The sequence below is a fragment of the Branchiostoma floridae genome, chromosome 11 (genome assembly GCF_000003815.2).
Source record: "Branchiostoma floridae strain S238N-H82 chromosome 11, Bfl_VNyyK, whole genome shotgun sequence".
Classification (NCBI taxonomy): Eukaryota; Metazoa; Chordata; class Leptocardii; order Amphioxiformes; family Branchiostomatidae; genus Branchiostoma; species Branchiostoma floridae.
The window spans coordinates 14,274,017-14,301,844 of record NC_049989.1 but is presented as its reverse complement, the minus strand read 5'-3'; the positions used below and the strand labels follow the sequence as shown (position 1 = coordinate 14,301,844).

The following is a 27,828-nucleotide window of genomic DNA, read 5'->3' as shown; positions in this document are numbered from 1 at the left end:
ATTATTGTAAGCACATAGTAATTCAGTATGCTACAGTCACATATGAATACTATAACAAGAACCATGCATCAATCAAGTTATCAATCTGCCAACTTTTATTATTATCAATTGATAGTTACCTTGTCATTGTAAATGTTCAAACGAAATAGTGTTTAATAATTATAAGTACTGTATTACATTATTGATCACATTGATGACAAACATCACATGTCCATAAACACAGACTGAAGCAATTGCCTCTTACTTCATACATGTTTGGATTGTGTTTATGTTAATTCACTGATAATGACTTCCCATCCTTGCACAGTATTTGGAATACTTAACACTTAAATGTGGCAAGATTGTGCGCCCTGCATATTGCAGTTTTGAAAATATACATTTTATATTTTGCTTGTAATACACGTACAAAAACAGAAGACAGTTGCAGCATTCATATTGGACTTAAAGTGATAATTCATTTCAAAGAATGTATCAAAAAGTACTCAGAATCAGCTTTTGAAGACATGGATTTTTACAAAAGCATGACAAAATGGAAATAAATATTTTATATGGATAGGGGCTAAATAATGTTTACCCTGACATTGAAGTGAATATTTTATTTATTTCCACGTTATATGTTGTTGTAGAAGTCCTACAGACTTCCACATATCAATGCCAGACATCTTCAACATTCAAGAAAGCTGCCATTATTTACTAGAATCTCAAAATATACAAACTTGATTGTAACAAATAAAAGTCTCAAATCCTGATTGCACTTCAAAACCTTCACCACTTATTGTTACAAAACGTAACGTTACAAAAAAAAGTCATATACATGTACAAGAAAGTTGTGCATGAAATTAACACGAAATGTTACCTGTTGGTCTCAAACACTTTCAATTGTTGCTCTCAAAAAGTTATTAGGGAATTATTTTCAATCTAAATATAGAAAGGAAATGTCAACCAATGGATTCCATTGAAATATAGAAAAACAGGTGACATTCTTCTTTTATTTCTTAATTTCTCCTGAACTCTGAATGTACAACATTCATATATATTGCATGATTCTAAAGGCAAAACTTAAGCATTTTGGGACAGCCTACTATTCATAAGTATGTAGGTGAAGCTTCTGTTACAATCTTTTTTCTTGAAGATTTTGCTAAATTCAAAATGTGATTTCACTACTTTGTTAAAGCTAAGGGCACAACCCCCCCGTACATGCAAATACGTGCTGTCTACGTGCCAAAACGTGGGCAATCTTTTGGTATCTGTAGGGAATCCGACGGATTTTGGAGCAAGCAGACACGCCGTAGAACTTTACGTGTAGGCAAAACTTTGTGTGCCATTGGGCTGCAGGTTTGCCCCCCGTAACTGCCAGTACAGGCAACGCGCCTGCCCTGTACAGCCTGAACGTTTTCAGAAATACGTAGCGGACGTGGCCTCCCCAAAAAAACGTACGGACAAATTGCACGTATGCCGGGTTGTGCCCTTAGCTTAAGTTTGTAATTCTCTTTGGTACCAGTTCTTCTACAAATACTCCCTATTTTCATGAACATACTTCTTTCTTTGTAATTCTTAATTATTGTCATTCCTGTGTTTTGCTGTATTTGAACCCTATATCTACACCAGACTTATATGTCTCCAAAGGTCCCAAACTCCGTTGCAAGAGCTAGCCCCAGGAATGCGATGTACACTACGATCAGGTAGATGCCGTACCATCTCCCCACCTTGAACTTGGAAGCTGGGATGAGGATGAGCGAGGAAAGGAGGCTGAACCCCAGTGATCCCGCTAAGACGGACTGGAGTAACGTGCGGTTCAGCTGAAAGGAAAAAAAGGTGAAATAAACCGGTATTAGTTTCAGAAAACAGAATTAACACTATACAGTGTTAGTGGTGTGTTATTCAGCACTAAGGACAGGGACACACCAACCTTAATGGTGTGTTATTCAGCACCAGGGACAGGAACTCTAACCTTAATGGTGTGTTATTCAGTACCAGGGACAGGAACTCTAACCTTAATGGTGTGTTATTCAGTACCAGGGACAGAGACTCCAGCCTTACAGGTGTGTTACCAAGCACCAGGGACAGAGACACCATCCATACTGTTGTATTATTCAGCACCAAGGACAGGGACACCAACCTTAAAGGTGTGTTATCCAGCACCAGGGACAGAGACACCGACCTTAAAAGTGTATCATTCAGCACCAAGAACAGGGGCCATCCCTTGTTGGCATAGTTTTTAGCAAAAAATTCCCATGAAATTGGTTTTTGGCTATAGTTAACACCTCAAAACTGGGCTACAGAATCAGACTAAAGGAACCAAAAGAGGAGAGAAAACACATACTCTTCGAGAAAATGTCTGTACAACAGCAGACTTACCGGGAAGTTCCAATGGTCCCTACTCTTGATGGTTGCTATAGTGCAGGAGATACCAATGCCCATCAGCATGTCTGTGAACGGTTAAGGACTATAACGTACCCTGCTTAACTCGAAGGTTCATCTGCGTTGGTAGCTGGATTAAACTTGAACTGTATTTTACAACAAAAAATTGGAATTATTTTCAAACATCCAACTCTAGTCTTTGTCAAGGAATTACATATGATTACTAGAGACTTCATGGTTCTGAAAAGGATACTGAAGAGTGGTCCACCGAAGCAGGCTGATACTCCCATCCTCGGGAAACCCTGCCTGGCCATGGCAGTGTCTGCTACCAAGTCTGTGGAAAATCAGGAAGGGTTGGGGTTAAAATCATCCTTATCTGACACAAGATAAAATACTTTCAATGTTAAAAAGAACAAGGTCAGGTCTTTGTCTCCTGACATTTCATCAGGAGGGTGCAAGGCAGGAAATTTCTTTTGTACCCAACTAGAGACTTAATACCTAGCTGATGTCTTGGTGAAAGTCTGTTACCTTCTTGAATGTAATGGCTAACGCAGTTTGGTGTCATTGCTGCAGTGTGGTTGTGAAGAATTCAGTCCCAAACATGGCTAAGGTTATACCCCCTTATCATGATTCATGACTGAAGCTGATTTTCTTATCAATACAGCTTTCCTTGCTCTACCACAACCTCTGTTGCCCAGTAACTGCAATTTAGTGATGGTGGCAATGTAGCCACTAGCTCATGCAATGTGTCAGTACCACCAGAGTCGGTGAGACTGCAGCACTGAGGCAATGTCCTTAACACCAAGTGTAGCATGTAGGGTAACTGAAGGTGATGCTGAATGATGACAGAATGTGCAGCTACACAGGCAAGCTCAACTGGTAGCAGCCTCACAGTTGAGCTCCTGGTTCCAATTAATTGGAGACCCTGGTTCAATCCTGAGAAGGGCATCTTGGTTGCAGCTGCGCCCGTCTTTTGGAAGGGACTTAAAATGGGGGCCTTGTGTCTCAAACATGTTAAAGGGAGGGGATGTCAACCCCTCCCTGTAAAAATATACCCTGCTACTGAAACACCATGGAAACTTGCTGCTGTATGTGCCACTATGCACTAAATTCATCTGAATGAAGAAACGGTCACACAGGCAAACCCACCTCCAATACTGTTCCCCCATGCCAGCAGGGTCAGCCCCAGGATGGCATCACTGATGTTGAAGACGAGGCCGAACGCCTGCAGCAGGTTCACGATCTCGTTAGCCGTGGCGTAGATCCAGACCACAGACACGACAAAAGCAAGGTAGCCAAAAGCCTGGGGAAAATAACAAAAGCAGTATTTTACAAATAATTCAAATGTTTAACTGCTAGCCAACACATTTTGATGATCTTTACCCAGTGAAAGATGGGGTAATCTTTGTTGTCAGTGGCCTATAGCTACGTGGTGTGCTATTCAGGAACAGGGACACCAAAATCAAAGCATGTCCTTCAGTACCAGAGACAGGGACAGTAGCATTAGTGGTATGTTATTCAGCACCAGAGAATGGGCCGTCTGTCTTGGTAGTGTGTTACTCTGCACCAAGGACAGGGACACCAGCCTAAATGACATGTCACTCAGCACCTGGGACAGGGACACCTGCAGTGGTAGTGACTCATTCAGCACCAAGGACAGGTGCACCGGCCTGAATGACATGTCATTCAGCACCTGGGACAGGGACACCTGCAGTGGTAGTGACTCATTCAGCACCAAGGACAGGTGCACCGGCCTGAATGACATGTCATTCAGCACCTTGGAAAGGGACACCTGCAGTGGTAGTGACCCCACCAGCACCTGGGACAGGGACACCAGCCTAAATGACATGTCATTCAGCACCTGGGACAGGGACATCTGCAGTGGTAGTCTGTTATTTAGCACCAAGGACTGGTGCACCAACTCATCCAAAGTTTTGTCCTTACCCAACTGTGGATGGGGCAATTTTTGTTGTCAGTGGCCTTAGTGATATGTTTTTCAGCACCAAGAACAGGGATGCCAAACTCATGTCCTTACCCAGTTGTAGATAGGATAATTTTTGTTATCAGTGGCCTTAGGGATATTTGTTAAGCACCATGGGAACCAAACTCATTCTAACTGGAGTGTTTCTCCTTACCCAGTGGTAGATGGGGTAGTTTTCACTGTTGGAGGTGCAGAAGACAACAACAGCCAGCAGTGCTCCACACATCAGTACCACTGCCCACACTGGCATCACACCTCCAATCTTATCAAAACCATCTGAGACATAAAAAAAGTTGATTTGGTAAGATTGTGTTGCAACATCGAATAGATCATGTCCAGTAGTCCTGTGTTTGAAAAGCATCTCTAAGTTTATGGTTGTTTCAGAATGCATCAAACTCAATTACTTCTTAAATCAGTAGTCTTAGTTTCCAAAGGAGGTTTTCTAAGTGTTTCTGATTTGTAGTTGGAAAAAATTTGTACTAAGGTAGCAATACACTGGAAAAGCATCTTTGCAGTGTCATACAAATTTACAATGGAGAGGTTACTATGAAAACCAGGTAAATAAAACCATCTCAAAAATTTCAATACTTACAGTAACTGTCAAAACTAAAACAACTTTCTTCTTCCTCAAAAATGTTCATTAAGATATATTCCAAGCTCTTTATTGAGTCTATTTTTAACAAAGAAATACACATAAAAAGAAGAAATTTGCAAACTCAGGGATAACTTATACTCACTATTGATGGCAAACACAACAAAGAGGGGTCCAGTGATACAGTGAAGACAGTTGAGAGGGCGGTTCCAGTTGTGGTTATCCTCTTCAAAGTCCACAATAGACACAGTCAGGTTCAACACCAGCTGAATGGGGGCCTAGGGTCAACACAAAATAACAAACTTTACACTGGATATCATGCTCTACAAACTCATTTGTATAATTGTCACAGAAGTAGAGTGTACCTGAGGTTACAAAATGCCTTGTATTTATGTATGCTGCAACACTGTGATGCCCCAGGATTTCATGGTGGCATTAACTTTGCCAGTGAACATCAAATCAGAATGCAGGGTATTCTAAATCTATCTAAAGCATAGCCATAACATAGCCCAAAAAAGTGATGTGGAATAGTGATGCTCTTACTGAGATTAAACCCTAACCCAAAGCTTGTAAAATATAACATAAAAGAACTACGGTACACATCATATTTACAAGACAGTGCAACTCATACAGCAATTTAACACTAACCTTGAAGATTTCGTACCCCTTGCCGAACGTGCCCTTGTTGCGCCACCCTGCTGTGTCAATGGGGTTCAGCCCCTCCCATAGTTCTGCACCCAGTCCTGATAAACCACCACTCCCAATATTCTCCTCTTTGATGCTGCCAAGGAGAGGCATTCTTTCTCCTGACAAATGAGATACAAACATGTCAGAGTGTTACCTGAAATTATTGTAGAGCTTCCACCCTATCTATTAATCATCATCTATTAATACTCTGGAAAAATCTAAATAAAGGAAATCTTTTCACAGGCTGAATAAAAATTTTACCTGATACTTTTCAAAGATAGGTCGAGAAACAGGAAAAACACTATTTTTTTACCCAAGGCCTCAGTGACTGTTCCCAGCCGTTAGTGGAAAGACTGCATTAAGTCCTTTTGTGCCCCCCTCCCACTAAGCTGTATAAAATATCTACCTGAAGTGCTGAAGGAGTTCCTACTCAGGTCCACACTAGTCTGAGGCTGTAGGGTGGGATTGGCTCCAGCCTGTCCCCCCAGCAATGGTCCAACTGTCACCCCTTCTGTTACCTGTAATGTTCCTGGGGTATCCACAAAAACAATTTGATAGAGCTCTCATATTGTATGGTACAAGTACAAGAACTTTCATATAAACATGTGTCAACAGTTTTGAGACCTGAGCTGTACTTATTTGGTATACATGACAGGGCTTTAGCCAGCTCGAAACTTTTTTCCGTCAGCCAATTCCAATCGTCGCGAAAACCGCGAAAATCAATTAGAATGACTGAACTGAGACCTTGAAAAACGGGTTTTAATGAGATTATCGTATGCGAAAGGGCGCCGACACACATTGTCAACAATCATAACAATAGCAAAACAAACAGTGTGTGGCTTTTACGGCCGTGGACGGCGTCCCCAAGCCGCCTGAAGCTTCCACCAAGGATTTTTGTCCGTCAAGGTTGACGGATTGGTTTGAAAATTTTTCCGTCAGACGCAACAAATTTCCGTCAATTGACGGAAAAACGGACGCTGGCTAGAGCCCTGATACATGATGAGTTTTAAGATACAGTAAAATTCTTTCTTTCTTTCTTTCTTTTGGGGTATCAATCAAGTGATGACAATACGTTTGCCTCAATAGCCTAGTTTATTCAAGAATAGACGTACAAAACCATGGACAAAGACAACAATTACGAGGCAAATACATAATACTAAAGATGCTTTGGCATTCATACAAACTTATAAAAAATGCACTAATCACCATGTAAAAATGTACAAATGTCATGAAACATGCACAAATTACTATCATAATGCAAAAATGCACGAATCTTACAAAAAAGACTGAATTTCCATAAGATTCCTGTGTTTTTGCATAATGCTTTGTGCATTTCTAAGAAGATTCAAAATTTCATTAAATCTGTGCAAATGCCTGGTCATCCCTGAAGTTAACAAATTAATGTATCTATTTCAGAATCTATGAAAAGTCTCCTTGAATGCCATCATAGCACATCCAATGAAATCCCTCCTTACAACTCACCTGCAAGAATACCAGCTCTGAAACTCTGTGATTGGATGCTGCAATTGTTATCATCACTGACTACCGGTATTTCTGAATCATCTGCTAATAAACAATTCATTGTGATGGATCAAATCAGTAATTAAATCATCAATTAATAATCAATTGACAACAATCAGTGTAACAAAAATATAGGCAAATCAAGTCTGAGAAAAGAAAATATGAAATTATAAAAGACTAAGTACAAAATCACAACATAAACTTGAAGATATCTGCAGAATTTTTATTTTTCCACGACATACCTGGTACAAGATGGTAAATGAATGTGTACTTTATTTCTAAGTTCAAAGATATTTTCATGATAAACAAAGTGCAAAAATAAAGCTACAGAATGATATAAATAAATGTAGCTACTCTCATGAAGCTAATTGTTTAAGGCAATTTCTCAACTGATACCAATTTAGCAAATGAGTGACTCATAATTTTTTCCCAGTTACTGTCCATGTGATAGAATACCATTGCCACAAATGATACACACATCTTTATTGACTCTCTAGTCCTGGTAAAAACAGAATATTGCAATTTTAAGACACTGCCAAACTACACTGATGAGAATGGGTGTGTCCTAGGAAGAGTGTTTCATAAAGCCTCATACCTATTAGTAAGTAGAGACTCATCTGAATGTCACACATCTTTTTAAAGTTCACATAGTAGCTGTTGTTCTTTCCTCGGCTGTGTGACAGTATCCATCCTCCTACGCACGGTCCCCAATGGCTAGCTAACTGCCTATTGGGGCCCTGCTATCTCATGGCCTACCAGCGGTTACTATGGTTGTCACTACTAACTAGCTGTCAGCCAATCAGAGAATAGGCATTTCTTGGGCTTTCTGTTTACGAAAGCCATCTCGCAAAGGCCGCTGGGAAGCTATCAGCCAATCATGTTACGCCTTACATAGCACCATCTTCCTACGCCCGATCCCCAACGGCTGACTGCCCATATAAGGGTAAGCTCATTAATATTAATAAGCAGGGCGGCTAAGAACTGGTCTGAGTGCATCAGATAGCAGAGGTGACCCCAAGGAGTTTCGACACGTCTGTGGTCCCTTTGCGTAGGAGAATGGACAGTATCATGAAAAGACAATACAATAAGGCTGTACCTTTGACGGCCCTTCTCGGGTGGACATGTTTCCCTGAAGGTTGTCTGAAGGTCAGGTACTCCTCATCTGGATCATCTGCCACTGTCCCGTTTACACTGAAGGAAAATATAACGGTTAAAAATTGCAAAAAGGCAAAGAAATGTTAAGAAACGTCAGCAGGGTAACTCTACATAATTTACAGAAAGAAATCACTGTTTTCAGATATCTATTTTGCTAAATCATCATCAATTTTGCCAAAACAAGTAAAAGTAAAGAATAAAGGTCCATTGAAATGCGACCGTAGACATTATTTTGATAACTTTATGTCCTGATAATTCTTTTCATAATTTCTGAACAAGGCTTCCAATACTAATGAACAATTGAGCTTCCTCTGTACATATACTTACCTGTAGTTGTTGCTAAAATCTGTTGGCATTGTTGATTGGCTCTGAGATGCCTTGAGACGTGATTGCCTTATTTTTCGGCCAATTAGGACAACCAACACATATACCACATACAGACCAATGAAACCTGTAAATGAATAAACAAAACAAAGTGATACATAACTAAAATAATGACATTATATCATAATATATTCAGCATAATGCAAGACAAATAATTTAGAGAAGTATTCATGATGAAATTGTACAGGAAAACATTTACATAACAAAACATAAAGCCATCGAAAATTTAACTAACAAACCTTTTAGACTGACTGAATAAGACCTACCTATAGCCTGAGGTAGATTAATGTTCTTGTACCACAGGACGCACCACGTCCAGAACGCCGCGGCAAGGTAGAACACGACATCGCGGAGGAACGGGCGCTGCATCATCTCAAACGGCGTCAAGATTGCAACTGCCCCGACGACGACTGTGGTCACAAACACGCCAGCACCTATGCGATAAACATAGATTTGCAATTGTCATTGGACTGTTAAGGTACCTATTGGCACTGCCTCAGTGGCATTGCCAAAAAAACTTCTAAGATATGTATTGTACACTAATTATGACTGTCTTACCACAGACTTAGTTGCAAAAAGTGTGATCGTGTGGCGTCCCGAGTTCAAAACCTGACATCTCACTGATCTTGTACCCCTGGGAAAGGCACGACTTTCCTCACTTCATTCAGGTAAAAAAATGAGAACCTAAGTTCAGCAAGGGCCGTCCCTCGGATAGGACGTTAAATGGAGGTCCCATGTTTGGGGAGAGCCACACCTCAAGCACGTTAAAGAATCCACCGCACTTATCGAAAAGAGTAGGGGTCCTTCCCGGTATGAGTGGATCAAACCTTACAGTCTGGTCTTCAGGCTGACAATCTTGCAACGGTGATCATAGTCACCTGTTATGACAATCTTTCCATAAATGTGGTAAAACTGAAGCAATAAATAGATAGATAGATAAGAGTGAGTGCATGCACAAGAAAAAGAAAGAGAGATAGAGACCAAAAGAGAAAAAGTCACAATCAAGTTCAGATAGACTGACTTTTATATAATGTATTTATTGTATAAAACTGATATGTGTTATGTCTGAAGCTTAAAAATGTTAACTGGTTATGCAAACAAACAAAATCCAGGCTACTTACCAAATAAGGCTCCGATGGCAAGCCCAGCATTCACACCATTATTGTTAGTGATAGCTGCAACTGCGCTGAAGATGTCGGGAGCTCCATTTCCAAAGGCAAGAATAGTCACGCCTTAAGAAGGAGTTAAGGTTCACTTCCCATCTCTGAACAAACTGAGCTTCTCACATTTCTTTGAAATACATTTTCAAATAAAATTACTGGCGAGACAAATTCTATTACTAGATTACTACACTAACAAGCTTCTGATTTGTTATGGCACCGCACTTGGCCCGCTCGAAACAGTTCGATTTAAAAATGGAGCCCGTGTGATACGCCTTTCGAACCTGTGCGATACGGAAGTTATGGCCCAGTCCGGAACACCCGTATCGAACGTTTTCGCATCACAGGTATGACATAAAATCAAATATATACTGGCTACTACTACTGTAACAGTAAAAGTAACTATTACTGCTACTATGTGCTTTCATCTAGTAACAGACAGTATCTGTATCATTCTATGGTTTACCCATGAAGAGGATATAGCGATGTTCTGGCTGAGTTTCAGAGTGTCGGAGATCACCTTCAGGGCTGAGCAAAAACTGGAGAAAAAGAAGAATGATGAAATCATTTGATGAAACACATGTATTTCATGACGTTAAAACCTGCAGTGTGAAATAGAACTACTCAGGTAGTCAGTACTACCCTAATGAAGGTAACAGTTAGCCCTGAAACATTGGCTGTGTTAATCATTGTACATTGGTTATTACAGGAACTTAAAGAACTTTTTTATAGTAAATTGACTATTATGTAACCGTCACCATTATCATTTGACTCTGTTGATATTCTTGTCATTCTTACGTTGCAAAATGACTTAGTTTATGTTCATGTCATCCTGAGTTATATGTTTTGCTGTATTCTTAATTTTCTTAATTTTGACTGTCATTATATATACTAGTATCTTGAGCAGAAAATGTCTATAAGCTCATTACTGAGCTTTCTGTCCTATGCTCGTTAAATGTATGTGAACAAAATTTAAAAAATAAAATAAAATAACTTTGTTATAAATTGGTACATTTCTGTTAGTTCTTTATAACACATAATTAATATAGATAAGAGAAAGAAATGATGAAAGTGGAACTCACTAGTCGTCTGCTGTTACACCCAGTAGTACAAACAGTACCATTAACCACAGGAACTGTGATCAAACAAGGGAAGTAAAAAAAACAGACTTCAGCATTATTTCATCAAACATTGTTAATATCAAGATTAGAATCATCAAATATTGTACAAAACAGAACTGAAAAAAGGAACATAATGCTCCTGATCAAATGAAGAGAACTTGAATACAACAAAATTATCCAGACTATGAGTAATGAGATAGCATTTTGGCAGAGCCCTCCCCCTCTGTAATTCCTTTAGTTCTGCTGCATATTTTTTTTATGGAAACATGTTTGAGATGGCTTTAATGTATTTATGACAAGTAATGTTTTTTTCCATCTAGTATCTACTTGCACTTTGTTGATACATCAGTGTGTTTTAAAATACAAGACAGTGGGATCCATAAACTGTCTGCAACTTATGATCCACTGCTCATACCAAATCATGCCACTAAGATTAATAATAGTTGGGCATAGCTAGTTGGTGTAAAGTAGTAAGAGAGATAGAAATAAGAAAGGAAAACGATCACGCCACCCATGTTGGTTTATGTTGTATTTAGTTAGAATAACACCCCTATGTTATGTTGGTTCAGTCCTAGAGTTAGTCCGACCACCGACTCCTACTGTATCGCCATGTTGGAATAAAGCTCCTCGATATAGTTGCATCGTGTGCCCAAGAGTCGTTCCCTTATAGCGATCCTTGTCTATACTGGCGCTATCTTCATGTATATAACCTGACATCACAGAACAGAGGATATGGACAGTCCATTGAATATTGCTTCAGAATCAATGTGGCCCTTTGGCCCTTTACCAAATTTGGACTGATCATGACTGATGGGACCAACTTGAACTGGCCGTAGGGGCAGCAATACTCTAACATACACACTAACACAAACACACACACACACACACACACACACTTCCTATCCAATCTATCGTCTGTTTTCCCCACCAAGGGAGACATTACTCTAACCTTAACCCCACTCCTAATCCCTCCTTTACCCTAACCCTCACCCTGGCCGAGTTGACCAAGATGTCAGGCCAAGTTGACAAGGGTGTTGGGTCAAGTTAAACAGGGTGTTGGGCCGAGATGACAAGAGTATTGGGCTGACATGACTGTGCTGAGTAGCAGATCTGTCCTTGGTGCTGAATTCACTCAGAATCGAGTCAGGTGCCGTCATTACAAGTTGTTTGCTACAGGGAGTATATAGCGTGCTGTGATCAGAGTTGAGACTATTGTGGTCAGTCCAATGATGAAGGGCAGAATCGTCCTGATGCCAGAAAACTCACCAGTATGACCATAGCCAGTGGTACCAGGTTTGGCAGAGAGCAGTAGGGGAAGAGTAGGTAGTTGATGAAACCTTCATCTATTCCACAGTCTGATGTGTTCCTGATGAACTCACACTGTAGACTACTGGAGTTCAACTTGTGGTAGTCACGGCACTACGGGGAGGAGAAAACAAATACTGGTAGTCAGTTCTTGTAAGTATACTGGGTTTTATGGGTTTTATATGGGTTTTCGGAAAAACCTGTCCAGTCCAGACAGGGAAGTGGGGCGGAAAACCCTGTCCAGTCTGAAAAGAGGGTCTGCATAGGGGTTCCTGGCAATGCTTAAAACTATTACTAGTACTTCAGACAGCACTTACACTGATACACATATTTTCTCATGTAGTTAAACTGTTCTGTATGTATTGTATGTACAAGATGCCATACATTGTCTGTATCCTCTACAGTTGTCGTGCAATAAAGTTCTTCTTCTTCCTAACTAATATAGTATATAGAATCGGCAGCATAATGAGTGACCCAAAGGTACAATATGCATGCACAGAAAGTTCTGTCAAATGCAAAGTACCCAATTAACACTTATCTGGTAGGACATGAGGGGAAGAGAATTACACCCATTGTCCATCAAACAAGGGATAGTGAGTGTCAGTCAATTTCGGGTTGTTAAATAGTGGCAATACATTACAAAGACATGCTTTGAAAGGTTTTCTTTAAATGATAAGTGTGCAGTACTCAATTTGAGAGCTGGTCTGTTTAAATCCTGGTTTAATAAAATGGCTGTGAAAGGTTTCAATATCAACACGGCTTTAGTACACAATGTTATAATATAACACATTATATTTTACAATGCACTACCATAAAGCCGAGATGGCATTTTTCAAACCCTAGTACAAGTTATGAGCTATATAGAACTATGTATCCTTTTAAAATGATGTGTTTTATGTGTAAAATTACGCCATAAGGCTAATAGCATGTTCAGTCTCAAAGACCTAAAGAGTAGAAGTTTTTTATATGATCAAGGAGCTTTTATCAAATATTGATAAAAGCTCCTTAATATGATGCACAGAAGTAACAATGATGGATGATTTTTGTTAAGTTATAATTTTTGTATGACATTGTGTCACACTTCAAGTTGATGTTATTTCTGTGCTTAGCCATTAAGATAAAGAAATGTTGTTGTATACTAGTACTTAGTAGCTTACAACGTATACCCTCATGCAGACCCTCTTTTCAGACAGGACAGGGTTTTCCGCATTCCGGACTGGACAGGTTTTTCCGAAAACCCGAATCTAATGCCATGGTCAAAAGTGAACCATAATGTTCTTTATTACATTCAGCATTCTAGTGGACTTAAAATTACATACGTTTACATCAAGCTACATTCATTTTTTTGTACTTTAACAGTGTACAAATACTTTTCTGAGCCGGGTGCACAGCGTGCACCCTGGGCAAAAATCTAGGTTGCACAACTGAATTTCAAGTTGCACATTTCACTAAAATTTCTGAAAAAAAGGTACAATAGATATTCCCTTTACTATCATGTTATTTATAAACATGTTTGTTTCAAACTAAAAATCAAGTACAAAGTACATTGACAACAAAATCCAGTTCTGAGGCTCAAAATCTAAGTTGCACCCTGTGCAACCTGAGTTTAGAAGTTAGTTGCACCAAGCAAAAAGTGGTTGCAATGTGCAAGTGTGCAAGTGGGTATTTTGCACGCTGCTTTAATTACATCATCCTTATCTTGTTGAATAAGCAAAACATCTCAAAATGTTGTTACTTTGATCACAGCAAACAACTGATATACTGTCACCTGACTGTCGAGTTCAATCGATTAAACATGGTCAAATGACCGGAGGTCTAAAGAGATTCATATAGTGAGAAGTTATATCAACTCTCCTTCACATTAAAAAATAAACAAAGGATTAAAGAGATCTACTAAAATGCAACATCAGTACTAATATCCCTGAGGTATGCACACTTCAGACCTAACTATGTTTTCCTGGTAGGGAATACATATTGTTTTTGCTGGTGTGTTATTTTTCTTTCTTCTTCTGTCTTACATAGTCACTCACAAACATCCTTTTTTTTTTCTTTGGTTTATTGTTTGCTGCACCTTGCACTCTTTTTTGTTATCTCATGTTATACCTGCATCTCCCCTGAGTGAGATGCCCTTATAGAGGGCTTTGCTCAGTACTAGTTTGAGATTTGAGATTGAGTCTGTCAAGTCTCTCAAGCTTTAAGGTTAGATATTAGCTGTTTGAGTCACTACAAGCAATTTTTACAGGTTTTCGAGAGCAAAACCTTTTTTCTTCTCACACACAATACTATAGGGCAAGCCTAATGGTATTATAGCTATAAAATAACTTGACCAAAGGCTAATGGAGAAAAGGACATGCGTTTTTGCAAAAATGTTCCTTTCGAAAGATTACAGTTTATTATTATCATTGAATTAAACACTGTTTTTGTAGTGTGGCATTATCGTAGAGGCTAGGGTACATGGCAGAATTATGAAAGTTGCTCGTTTCTTTCTTATCACTATCAGAACACTGTCACCTTACATGGAAGGGGAGTGAGAAATTGGTCAGGGTACCTGATCAAGACTATAGTCGCAGTGTCTCTTGACATTTGTACAATTGCCACCTGGATAATTTATTTGAAATTTGATATGGCACACTAGAACATGCCTGGGACTCCGTTACAACAACAGTTTATGTTGTCAAGCCTGATGAATAAGTTTTTCAAACATTTTGATGCTAGTTCAAAGGTCCCCATCAGAGTTTATTGCATTGTTTTTGCCAAGATGCAATTTGACTGTCATTGGGCCAAACTAAATGTACCCTTTAATGTATAGTACAGGGTACTCACAGTGTACAGAGGAAGTTTGGGTACATAAACAGGGATGTACAGGAAGTTAACTTCTGTATTTCAGTACAACAAATTAGTGTGTTTACAAATTCGTTTCAGAGCTTAGAGTTCACTTGTCACAACTAGTTGCAACTTTACCTAATAGAATGCAGTGTATCTCTAGATTATAAGATTCTTTCCTTTATTTTAATTTTATCACCTAGAAGACTACCATCAACTTAGTAGGAAACCCTGTAAAAATACTTCCTGTGCTCACCTCAACCTCGCCTGAATCCGGTTCTGTTGTTGGAATCAGCGCCGCCACCCCGGCTAGTGTCTGTCGCAAAGTTGTGTTCAGTAGAAGCTGTGCTCCCATCGTGACAATATGACGTTCCCCAGGCGTCAAGTCTTGTCATGTCACTATAAAACTCTACTTGACTAAGGCCCAAACCGTCTAAAGCTGGGGAACACCTACTACACACCTACGGGCAGAAGTTGTCAAGATCACGAGACTGCAATTGTACAGCTGTACTGATGCACCGGGGGTCAAAGTTTGCACTGGAGACTGTTTTCCGCCCACGAGATTCAACCCGGAAGTAAGAACTGATACTTGCAGTTTTGATATGTATCGCTAGATGTCGTCCGTGTCTGGTAAATAAATTTGTTCCTTGTAGATGTATGGACCAGAATTTCGCACGTCTATTTGCGGCGTTTTGTTGGGTTCGATGGTCTTTTTAGTATTGGCTCTTTAACAAAGTTTGTTGCACACGTGTGCTGAATTTTTTAAAAGAAATGTGGGTCATTAAATCTAGAGAGAGACGCAATTACAGATGTGCAAAACAAGTCGGAGCCACGCACATCTGCTTGGAGATTAAGTAAACCGGTTAGATAACTTTTTGGTAAGACAAAAATAAACGACGTTTCAACCGTCAAACAGGCTGGACAACCGGACAATAGTTTTTTTTAATGATATAGCTGTTTTCACTAACTATTACATAACTTTGTCGTTGGAATTGTTTCTTCGCTTTGAGTAATTTGGAACCGTTGTTTTCACAAAAGTTGGAAATAATCACAACTGGTTTCGTCTTTTTCACGAGCGCCCGGTTAGCTCAGTCGGTAGAGCATCAGACTTTTAAGCGTACCACGCCTGTGTGATGTGATCTGAGGGTCAGGGGTTCAAGTCCCCTATCGGGCGGTGTCCTTTTGTTTGTTGACCTGTTTTAACTTTAGGACGTAGTTTTGCAAGTTTAACAAAGCATTCGAACTTTGCTGGTCAATGCAAGGAAGTTATCTGGCGCAGATGCGAAAAGCAGATTCCGACCGTACGCTACAGACTACTCAAGTCCACATACAATGAATCAATGAATGAAGAACTCTGTTTGAAAATTACAAACATGAGGCACAGAACTACCACCGCTAAACTACTAGGAATCAGTTGCTGCAAATTGCATGGAGATACATACTTAGTATCGCACTCCTCTAGAGCATCTAGAGACTCTCTCAACGTTGTACCTCAAACACAGAAGAAGTGCACTTCGTTCAATGGTTGATTGTACTATGTATCTCAACGATACGATATACTCTATAGAAAGTAGATTCCCTCACTCAGTTACACATGCGACGTATACGTAGTGCTGACAAATTTAATTCCTCATGCGTCTTGACAAACCGACTATTCGGCTAAACCCATACAAACCTATATTTCCGCCATTACCAAGAGGCGAGAAGAAGCCAAACTTCTAATAAGTTCTATACCAGATCTATCATACCTTTATGTACGTTTTGTTTTTGTTGTGATCTGTGCTTAGCTCGGTTGGGCAAAATGTACAATGAAGATCTTCATTCATTCATATAACCTCCTTGGTCATTATGCATGGCAAGCTGCTGAGAGTTGTTGTCGTAGAAATCCCTGACTTACGTTAATAACCTCAACCAATAGTACTTCAAATCAATACAAAAACGATAGGTGTTCACTTTTGTAAATTATTGTGGTATTTTTTTAAATACATCTCTCTCCCGCAGTCGAAATGTTTCATACTATCTCACCTTGCGTGCAACTAGGTTATCATTTAAGATAATCTTATTATAGTACTGTATTGTAGTTTAGACTACGTTGATTTGATTATATGCATGACATCATCTGGGTGATGCGATTTGTGGGCGTGGGAATAAATAAAAAGCTTGGCCCCAAAAAAGTCACCTTCATTATGAAAAGAGATCAGGCAGGTTGAAACATGACTGGAAGCCAGTAGATTCTTCATTTTTGTTCATATTCTTCTTTGACCTTGGTATTCTATGATAGTGTGAAATTGGTATACTGTAAATGCATTTAAGTTCGCGGGGATTTACTTTCGCGGTAGCAGGAAAATGGAGATTTCGCGGTGGTTTTCAGTTCGCGGTAGCGCCATAGACTGCAGTCTCATACTATGGTGGAAAAATGTTCGCGGTGGTTTTAATCGCGGTGAAGTGGTCACCGCGAAAACCGCGAACATAAAACCACCGCGAAAATTTCCGTGTTTTTTTTGTTGCAATCTACGACATATATTTGCTCATTTTACAACTGGTTTGCATGATTTACAGTACGGTTGAAAACTTTTTTTTTTGTTTGCTTTGGAAACGGCCGAAAATTGATGCGCTCGCGGATGTGTTCCATATACATGTACTAGTAACCAAATCAACATGGCCTTGGATAGTAATACACCATGATATAGACTATTACTTTTCAAACAATATTTCCATATTCAATGTTGATATATATTCAAGACATCCGCGTGTGCGTCAATTTTTGGCCAGTTCCCCCCAAAAGTTTTCAAACATTCTGAAATCGTACAAAGCAGCTGTAAACATAGCTATGCTAAATATAGGCTATGGACTGTAAAATATATCAGGAATGGATACGAATATTGTAAAATGCCAAATTCGGCTCCAATGTCAAAGAAGACGATGTGAAAGAACAATTTTAAAAAAAAAATCTAACGTTAGTCTGCTTGGTGTACCATACTCTGTGTGTTTTGTTAATAGGTTCTGTCATTTGTTCAACCTTCTCGATCACCAAGGTTTCATAAAGAAGGTAACGTTAACTTTTTTCCCGCCGAACTTCTTTTTTCTTCGCATGCTCTCATTAACTTTGGATTTCCCAGAAAATGTCATCCATATAATCATATCAAGATGGCCCTAAGTGGTGTAGACAAATTCATCTTTCTAATGCAGTAAGATAAAATTTCCATCGCAATGCATACCAAAAAGCTAGTTCAACTTATGTAGTGTAACAAGCTAGTGTACTTCGCATTTATTATCTTTAAACATGCTTTGTTGTGACCTGCGCTTAACGTTACCCCAGTGTTGCAAAACTGTGCAACAAAAGTCTTTATTCATCCATTGAAAATGTCCGGCCACAGGGGAGTCGACATCTACAAAACGCCGTGAGAACTAGGCCACACCCTTATATCTACTTGGAGTTTATGAAAGAGCAGTCCGGTTAGATAACAATTGAATACGCGCAGACAAAGCAAACGGCCATGTGACTGTTCAAATAGTAAGAATGTACACCGTAACACATTTTTTTCTCAACACAAGTGTCCTTTGTGAAAATGAGAGCGTAAAAGCAACTTTCTTGTAATATGTTATACTTCTACTATTGTATTGGACAACCTGGCTATAGTGATAGCAGTCCGGTTAGATAACAATTGAATACGTGCAGACAAAGCAAACGGCCATGTGACTGTTCAAATAGTAAGAATGTACACCAAAACACATTATTTTTCTCAACACAAGTGTCCTATGTGAAAATTAGAGCGTATTTATGTGACTTTCCTGCTGTAGGTTATACTTCTACTATTGGACAACGCGGCTAGGGATGCCCGTGCGTTGTCAGGAGCCCGGTTAGCTCAGTCGGTAGAGCATCAGACTTTTAAGCGTACCACGCCTGTGTGATGTGATCTGAGGGTCAGGGGTTCAAGTCCCCTATCGGGCGAAGCTCTTTTATCTGGGACTGTTTTTATCGTACCACCTGCACAAAGTCATTACCAGGTAGAAAAGAGCTCTAAAACACAAATCAACTTCAAAATCAAAGTCAGCGCGGTAGACCAGGGGACTAGCGCGGAGTTTACGCAATACTGCAATGCCGAAGATATCCGCACGGAGGCAGCTGTGTCGACAGGTTCGGCGAGGGAATGTCTGTAGTACTAGTATCCGAGCAGATGTTGTGAGCCAAAAGCTTTACGCGTTGTTGCCTCCTTTTGTTCGTTCAATGGTCATTTCCGCGTATTTTTGTGGAAAGCATGTTTATTACAGAAACGGGGAGTTACAAAACAAGGATTTCCAAACATCAGATCTGCTGAGAGATTTGGTTTCTTGGTTGTTGGGCCTTTATATATGTCCTATAGTAGTAATGTTACATGACGCGAAATCATGATTTTCAGTACATTAATACGAACAGAATATTGAAAAACGTACGGAAACCTAGTTTGAAAACGCCCTTTTTTTTACACAAAAACATATCGCTTCACGCAAGTTAGAAGACAAACGCGTCATGCCTACCTCTTATTTTAATTTTCCAACAAAATTATAATGATAATGATAAAGAATGAAGTCTTTGAATTAAAGGAATGGTCATTTCCAGTGCTTTATATCCAAGACATCTTTAAAATTGGAAGAAAACGTGTCATTTCTCCCCCCCCCCCCCAAAAAAAATAAACGACGTGTTTGCATCAAGGTATGAAAAACAATGGATTCTGTCATTTTCGGTGTTCTACGCATATCCGATCAGGTAACTCTTGCCCGCCGTTTCCTGTGTCTAGAGGATAAGGTGCTAAGAAAATATACATCTTAAAAGGGAACCCCGTCCTGCTCCGGTTAAGTTTAGTCCCGCACAAGGTCCCCCCGACAAAGACCTCACACGTGCTCGCAGGCTACCTTTCCTGACCCGTTCTTTGTAAACCATGACCCGCTGAAACACGAGAACTCACGGTCGGAAACAAAATTTGTGACCAGAAGGAATTAGCAAGGAAGTCAACCCCGGAGGTCGAGCCTCCCAGTGCCCTTGCACTTCGGGGAGTTGAAAATTTAAATAGCTTTTTGTGGGAGTATATGTTTTCAACCAAGGGAAAGCTGGTAGCGATTGTTGTGACAAAGTCCTTGTTTGCTTGTTTCTTCGAACGAAAGTGCGTGTCCGTCATTCTAAGGTGAGTAATGGAGAAGATGTAGACAGTTCGGGCTGACTGCAGAAACGGAATGCTCAGGGATAACCAGGGCACGAAACTGAGGATCGGGTTTATTTACGTCCACTGTAAGCAAGGTAAATCCAGCTAAACGTTGTCTCAGCGCCAAACAATTCGGGATAAACTCCTTTCAATCTCTGGATATTTCGGCGAGTGAGGTGGAAGAGCTGCAACACAAGAGAACAAGAGAAGAAAAGAACAGACAAGCGATCGGGTAAAGATAAAGTATTTTCATTTTTCTCTGCTTGTTCGCGGACGAATGACGTCATCTTGTTTCAGTCAGGCTTAAAATCGTCTGAAACAGGTTTTGTTTGTCTCAGCATATTATGAACTGTAAGGTAAACAGGTGTTTCTTGGAGCATCGGAAGTTTATTCTAGTTTATTTATCCCGAATCATAGCGCCCGGGTCGAGATTTCTATCTATTACAGGTCTGTTGTGTACAGGTGGAGTAGGTGGAATAGTCTGACACAGGTTTTGCCTTTCTTAGCATACTATGAATGTTAGGTAAACGGTTTCTCCGGCGAGAGTATTGCAAGTTTATGTCAAGATGGTAGATTTGTTTATTCCGAATCTAACATCTAAAAGGGTCGAAAGTTTTTGTTTAAGGTCTGTTGTCTACAAATAGAATCGTCTGAAACAAGTTTTGTTTTCAAGTGAATCAGAGTTAAACTGTAACGTTATATATATAACTTCTAGAGCCCCCAAAGTGGACTTACACAAATTTTTGACTGACCAAAATGCAGTCTTTGTCAAGGAATTCAGAATTAACGTTATTTTTACCAATCACAGTTTTGTTTGTCATCATATTACGGGCGGTAAGGTAAACAGGTGTTTCTGCTAGCATGGCAAGTTTATGCCTGAGTAAAATGTCTATTTATGCCGACACTAGCATTTAAAAGGGTCGACATTTCCGTTACAGGTCTGTTGTTTACAGGTGGAATGTTGGAAATAACATGTCGTCTTTTGGAAACATGTTCGTGTCTTTATTTTTGAGTTTTCACTTCAAACGCAGGATTTTTATGTCAATGTCCGATGTCATATATAGGACGAAGGGCAGGCTTTCCCGCAAACGTAGGCTTGCCAGTATAGTTTTACTATGATCATTTCCTCGTCGTAGAAAGTTCTGAGTCACTTCTGCTGGTAGACAGCATCTCTGTTGCAGGCACTTGAACGTTGGCAAATAAGTTGAGAGAAAACTTGGATCATTCTAATACGGGGAACAGTGAGTATAGTAACGTTATAACGTTATGCATAATCGAGACTATCCTAACGTTATATATAGTGGGAATCATGGAGTTCGGGTGGGGATGAAACTTACGGGAATTTAAGTTCAGCTTGACGCTGTGACGTTAGGTAGAATTTTTTTAAGGTGATAAAATTTGATTAGCACATTGAATTGGTAGTTGAAAGTGGTAACTTCGATGAAGAGAATTCATGTGAGGCAATCGTTCTACAAATTCTCAATGGGAATCGCGTTAAGTATTTGTAACGTTTAACACGATGACGAATATTTGAACTTTATTTCTGAGTTCTGTTTGTGTGAAGTTCGCATTTACGTCAGCTATAGAGCGTGTTTCTGTGTGAATCCAAACCTTACATGGAGTCTGCCCAAAGTACGTAGTACTACGTGGCCGAGTAGTCACACAGGGAGACTGGCTCGTGTCTCATGTGCGTCAGGCCTACAGCTTACTTTCTTCCGTGACGCATTTTACCGGACATCATGGTAAATACTTTGTTTACCTCAATGAATAATGGAGGTATTGTTTTTGGTGTTCCTCTGTGTCCGAGTCTGTGTGTGTGTGTGTCTGTCTGTCCGTCTGTGTCTCTGTGTTTGTGTTCCGTATATTTGTGGTAACTTCAACTGGTAAGTATAACTTAAGACCCTCGGGATGGATTGTGATGACATTTGGTATGTAGGTAGGTCTTGCTTACTAAGTTTGGGGCATACCGCGGTTTCGTCATTCGTTCATTCATTCACTCACTCACTCACTCACTCACTCTCACTCACTCACTCACTCACTCACTCACTCACTCACTCACTCATTCACTCACTCACTCACTCAATCATTCATTCCGTTCCTCAATATATCTTTTCGACGCATATGATATATTACATTCAGCCGACTTAGAGACCTTTGAGATCCTTTCACCAATCAGTTATATTTAACAATCAAACAACTTTTAAGAGATATTAAGCAGTCGTCAGACGACTTGAGCTATGTAGACTAGTTCTTCGATTGTTATTTCGCACAGAACAAGTTCTCCTTGACATCAGGGCGGGTTAAACACATGAACATGGGGAGAAATTCCTGAGACGACACCAGGTCAGGGGAAGGTACTGACCTGTGACATGTGGGCCTCACATCCTGCTAGTCTACCACATTCCTACAGTAGGACACAACAAGGGAGTGACATCCTCTGTACTTCTCAACTTCCGTCCTACTTCTTCTTACAACCGTCTCGAACTTAAACATCATCTTTATCTCATAATTCCACCAGGTGCCATAATACTTGCCACACACATAAAACAAGCTTAAACACCTATATATCTGTATAAAATATTAATGTGCATACTTTATGATGTATCTTTTATTGTCTTGCATGGCATCCGTGGAATTGTGAGATTTGATGTTTTACAAATGTGACATACGGTTTGGTTTTTACCTTCGTGGAAACGGAGGTATTGTTTTCAGTCTGTGTGTTTGTTTGTCTTGGCGTGTGTCTGCATTTATTTGAATATTGTACAGTGACATCATTTGAGGAGAGGGATATTGTAACCGGAGATTGGCAAAATGTGAAAATCGGTTTGTTTACATAGACAAGTAAAATTTTACTTCTCAAGTCCCTTCGGTACCGAGATAGCGAAGGTGGTCCCCAGGCCTTATAGACGTTCTAGGTGAAGTCCGTCTTTGCTTGGTTACCTATGCCATTTCTGGACACTGTCTTGCAAGACAGCGGGTAATGCCTTTCAGTGGAACTTGGCTAGTCTGTGTATCATCAAGCGTTGTTGTGAACGAGCGTCCAACGAAGATGGTACCCAAGCTTAAACTTGGCAACCAAATTTCATAAATTTTAACCAGGTGTAAGACATCGTCGGAAAGTTGGCAAAGAATTATGAGTAATTCTCCACCTTTTAGAATTAAGGGTTTGATGAGGGTTATCTCAGTTATGCTCCCATGTGCCCCCTTTACGTCTTGAGTTGTCCTTCAAGTGGCCGATGATTGACAAGGAACTGTCCTAAGACTGGTATTTGCGTGTAGTAGTACGTGCAGATTCGCAGCCAAGCGACTCCAGTTTCCAGACCATTTAAATGGACGCCCTGTTTCGCCAGCCGTGGTGGTCTCAGCTCTCCTGGAATGCGTCATCATAGTAAATCTTAGAGCTACTGGTTACATCTAGGTGCTGGGGAATGTATATACCTTTTCGGCCCTTTAGCTAAACAGTTGTTTCATAGTGAGGATATACAGGAACATCTACTAAACGCAGGTGGTGTTTTTCATGAAAGTCTTCTCACGCTGCCAAACAGTAAAGCTTCTGACATTTTTAAGTCCTCAGTTTGCTAAACAGTTGTTACACAGTTTATATCGGGTCATAAGTTAGAATTATGCCTGGCTTCCTACGTAGGAGTATACGGAAAGGGGTTCAAGTGCGACCAATTTGAGCTTCTACTACCGCTGATGCACCTGATGAGTTTGAGTTTTGATTTTTTTTCAGGTACAAAATAATGAGCAAGAAATTTCTATGGCAATTTCCTTGTCAATTTCAATCTAGATCGGATTTCAAAGACAAAAAGAATTATTTTGTGCGTTCCGAGTCTTTTTCTTGTCACTTGATTCATCCTTTTGTACCGTGCATCATCTTCCAACTTCCAATGGCCTATAGGATCACAGTGATTGCCTTACATACCGACAAGGGGTTTTAAGACTTCGAACATTGCTCCGTATTTTAATAGCGGTGAAATGAATAAAAGTTTCCACAGCGATTGATATCTTATGGAAATGAGGCCTTCATATAGTCCGTACTAACAATGAAATAAATCCAAGTTTAACACGATTTCAGTATTGGAAACTTGCTTGCTTGCTTGATTTCAGTATTGGAAACGTTGGTGCCAAACTCCGGACAATCTTAACTTGAATGTTTATCTGTGTTGGTAGAAGCCACGGATAAAGTTGAACTGTAATTTCTAACACAAAAATTGGACTAACCAAATTTTCGACTGATCGACTCCAGTCTTTGTGACACCACGTTATGAGGATAGCACACGTGACTCCGTGAGCAGCCAGCCAGTGGACCATAAGTTGCAGAACTTGAAGTTTCAGGAAAATTTCAGTAAGTCCAATTTTTGCCTGTTGCTGGAATTACTGTCAAACTTATCCAGACGATCTTTACTGGAACTGTGTCACTAATATAAAAGAAAGGATGTGGCCGCGACATGTCTTTAATCTACACATGGATCAGTGATGTCTTACTTTGAACAATATAGTACTCAGTCTAGAGCACTGTCACTGACAACGTTAACGGTGTCATTGAATCGAAACCGGGTTTAAGTATAGCACTTGTACCCGCCAGAAAGGGAACAAGAATACACCCTTGGAAAGCGAAAATCCGAATAAACGTTGGACTGTATGGAAGAGGAAAACATTATTGATCTTATTGCGTCATGAAATAGTCTAATGTAATTGAAAGTGAAAGTGTAATCATAACGTTGTGATAAAACTTTCGACTCTTGCCATGCGAATACTAGGAGATAATTCTTCCTTCAATCCATGGCAGTTTCCATGTCCATTTCATTAAATCCATTTCATTCCTTTTATGGCGAAAAAGGGTTAGGGTTGTCCTCAGACCAAGTTACATCCTGCATGGAATACTTGAAATAGTTTCTCGCTCACCCGTGACTACCTTTGAACTATTCCATTAATACGGAGGGTCTAGCATACTTTTAATCTTATTAGACGAAAATATACGATATGTTATGAATATTTATTGAAAATTTGATCATATATAAATTTATATAAATAGAATGATTATACGATAGTATGCATATAACTGTTTGTAGCGGAATACAAGTAACTCTTACGCATGTTAAATTTTGTACCACCCCTTCTTTTCAAAGTGTGATAGTCCGCTGACTCACTTCCGGGATCCTTCCTCACACAACGGTTTGTTTTAGCACAGACGAAAAACCGTTTGCGAACGTTGGACAAACCTTGTTTGCACCAAGTTCCCCTACCAGCTACTGTTATCACAGAGGGGAAACAGACTGTGTAGACGTTCGCTTGTATCGTTTGTGCAAGTTTTGTGTCTTTTGTTGTGTTCTTTTATTTGTTAATTCGGCGTAAAATTTGAATTTGTGGCGCGATGGCGACCGAGCGTGGCGACCAACTAGTCCTGACCGGTAAAGATGAAGCTACTCTCAGGGAAATGGTAGGTTGGTTGTTTTTAGCTTTTGCATGACGGAAATATGAAGAAAGATAACAATTCATTAGCTGCTCTTCATCCTTTCGTGAAAATCATTTTTAGGACAGGGGGAGGGGGTTCGTGCGGGGGTTTCGGTGCGTGTCTCTTTCTTGGATTTGAGCGACCTTGTTTTTACACGGAAGTTACCGTTATGTCGTTGCAAATTTGTAGACATTAGACTCCCTAATATTGACTGTCAGTATCTGGTACAAATCCTTATTGACTGGCTTAGCCTTTGAATAGCAGGGAAAAATCCTTACTGACAGGTTTAACCTGTCAATAGTGGGGCAAAATTCTTATTGACAGGCCAGCATGTCAATAGCCGCTTTCAATTTGTATTTCTTGTAGATTTAAAATTTTTTAATTGTCATTTCTAGGACAAGCAAAGAAGCTTAGTTACCTGAAAAAACATCAATGTTTTTCATAGGTAGAACTCCGAGAACCGTTAACCGTTATTGATTACATAAATGGTGACGTTAACCTTAAGAGCCCTTAAGGCATCTCTGCATTTACCTGGATTTAAATCTGAGATGACTCAAGGTCATTTGGCTTTCACAAAAGAACAGTGACTTGCAGTGAGAAGGAAGAAAGCCCTTAAGAACTCAAGTCATCATGAATAATTTCAAATCATCAGACCAAAATTAAGGATAGTGAGAAATCTTTGAAATTTGACCTTGTTATATAATTTGCAATTGTCAGATATAATAACCCCACAGAAATCAGAACGCATGTGTGGCGCCAGGAATTCTAGGTAATATGCCAAAGGTAAAGGCCTCAAAAAAGAAACAGTCCTTGTCTTGATCATTATTTCGATTAATACAACAACGTCCAGACAAGTCTTAATTGTTTTCTCTTTGACATATTTACCTAGAATTCCTGTTTCCGTATATGTGTTCTGGTCTCCGGGCTTAATATAACCAAGGATGTTGAAAGAGGGTTAGATTTTGGAGAGAAAGCCGATATTTTTTCTTACATCTCACTACTTCCAATATAATGATGTCAAATGAGTCAGTTATTCGTTAATTTGTAATGGGTGCACCACTGTTGACTGGAAGTGAAAACCGTTGGTATGTATCGTGGATGCCAGGACAGATGCCAGGTTGCCTTTGCAACCTTGGTGGAAGCTTGCCTTGACATGCTGCCAAAAATACCTCCTGTGCAAAGGTCCTATAATTGGTTACTGTAAATGCATTTAGGTTCGCGGTGATTTAATTTCGCGGTAGCGGGAAAAAGGACTTTTCGCGTTGGTTTTAAGTTTGCGGTAGCACCATGCACTGTAGTCTAATACTGCCATGGAAAAATGTTTGCGGTAGTTTTAAGTTTACGGTGAAGTGGTCACCGCGAAAACTGCGAATATTAAACCACCGTGAAATTTTCTGCATTTATAATAGTACATGGCAACTATTCATGTGTACTGTGTCTGTAGTTACACCTGGTAGACTAGCAATCTCCAAGCAGACGTCAGGATGGAAAATCGTAACCACAGTTTCTGGTTACAAAATGTTTCTCTATCTAAGTTTGCATGTTTAAAAAATGGGGCAGGCAGAAAAAAATTGCAATTGATGAAAAAGCCACACAGCAAAGTCATCACATCGTATAAGAAATTCAATCAGCTAGAAAATATCAAGGTTTATCATCCAAACGTCTGCTTGAATATTATAGTAGTACGCATTACATCATAGTTGTTGATGCTATCAAACTGGCTAGTACTAGTACTTGCTAGTCACAGCCACTCAAAAAATCCTATGTGTACCTCACATTTGAACACTCAAGTGTGTTGACCCCAGGAGTACAGTTCACACACACAAGTGCAAAATGGCCTAACAGGTATGTGTCTTTCGCCAGGCACCATTTGGTTGTAAATGTAAGTCTTCTTTGGTACTTTCTACCTTCCAAATGGAGTCTCCCATTATGTGTTCTTTATCGTCTCCTTTTGTGCTTGTCTTGAACAAACCTTAGTGTGTACTCAATCTCACCTGGTGATGGTAAGTGCTATTTTGGTAATGATGTCGCTGTGACAACTCAGATTGCACGATGGTCTGTCTACAGTTATGCTATGCAAGGGCCTAGAGCTAATTATTT

At 39.8% G+C, this 27,828-nt stretch overlaps 2 protein-coding genes and 2 non-coding genes across 10 annotated transcripts in view; 3 read left to right on the top strand and 1 right to left on the bottom strand.

Moving 5' to 3' along the window:
- Positions 1 to 72: 72 nt before the first annotated feature.
- LOC118426225 (mitochondrial sodium/calcium exchanger protein-like) lies at positions 73 to 15,750 on the bottom strand. Of its 3 annotated transcripts, none has more exons than XM_035835491.1 (17): positions 15,347 to 15,750; positions 12,229 to 12,381; positions 10,924 to 10,976; positions 10,323 to 10,380; positions 9,803 to 9,914; positions 8,948 to 9,115; positions 8,625 to 8,748; positions 8,239 to 8,333; positions 7,104 to 7,187; positions 6,028 to 6,150; positions 5,583 to 5,740; positions 5,080 to 5,212; positions 4,497 to 4,618; positions 3,511 to 3,664; positions 2,615 to 2,695; positions 2,359 to 2,429; positions 73 to 1,799 (listed from the first exon to the last, which is right to left on the bottom strand). In XM_035835491.1, the coding sequence occupies exons 1-17, from the start codon at positions 15,443 to 15,445 to the stop codon at positions 1,611 to 1,613; spliced, it is 1,977 nt and encodes a 658-aa protein (XP_035691384.1). In that variant the 5' UTR covers positions 15,446 to 15,750; the 3' UTR covers positions 73 to 1,610. The 3 variants fall into 3 exon arrangements, with proteins under 3 accessions (XP_035691384.1, XP_035691385.1, XP_035691387.1); XM_035835492.1 differs by having other exon boundaries at positions 7,104 to 7,184; positions 15,347 to 15,747; XM_035835494.1 differs by lacking the exon at positions 7,104 to 7,187 and having other exon boundaries at positions 15,347 to 15,748.
- Positions 15,751 to 16,167: 417 nt separating this feature from the next.
- On the top strand, positions 16,168 to 16,264 carry Trnak-uuu. The gene is made up of 2 exons: positions 16,168 to 16,204; positions 16,229 to 16,264. It is a non-coding gene; the product is annotated as a tRNA-Lys (tRNA).
- Positions 16,265 to 18,945: 2,681 nt separating this feature from the next.
- Positions 18,946 to 19,042, top strand: Trnak-uuu. Its single transcript has 2 exons — positions 18,946 to 18,982; positions 19,007 to 19,042. It is a non-coding gene; the product is annotated as a tRNA-Lys (tRNA).
- A 6,374-nt stretch (positions 19,043 to 25,416) lies between these two features.
- The window catches only part of LOC118426652 (cytospin-A-like), a 73,261-nt gene continuing 70,849 nt past the window's right edge, over positions 25,417 to 27,828 (top strand). For 4 of the 5 annotated variants that reach the window (XM_035836165.1, XM_035836166.1, XM_035836164.1 and 1 more), the window contains exon 1: positions 25,418 to 25,713. In XM_035836165.1, the coding sequence (XP_035692058.1) occupies positions 25,648 to 25,713 (66 nt within the window). In that variant the 5' untranslated portion in view covers positions 25,418 to 25,647. Of the gene's footprint in view, positions 25,714 to 27,828 lie in introns of all 5 variants that reach the window. The other variant, XM_035836168.1, reaches the window with a different exon arrangement.

Coding starts and splice junctions, on each gene's coding strand:
- LOC118426225 (XM_035835491.1), bottom strand. CDS start 15,445: ATGGGAGCACAGCTTCTACTGAACACAACTTTGCGACAGACACTAGCC. Junction 8,749..8,947: donor TAATCTACCTCAGGCTATAG/GTAGGTCTTATT, acceptor ATTCATTTACAG/GTTTCATTGGTCTGTATGTG. Junction 3,665..4,496: donor ACTACCCCATCTACCACTGG/GTAAGGAGAAAC, acceptor TATTTTCCCCAG/GCTTTTGGCTACCTTGCTTT.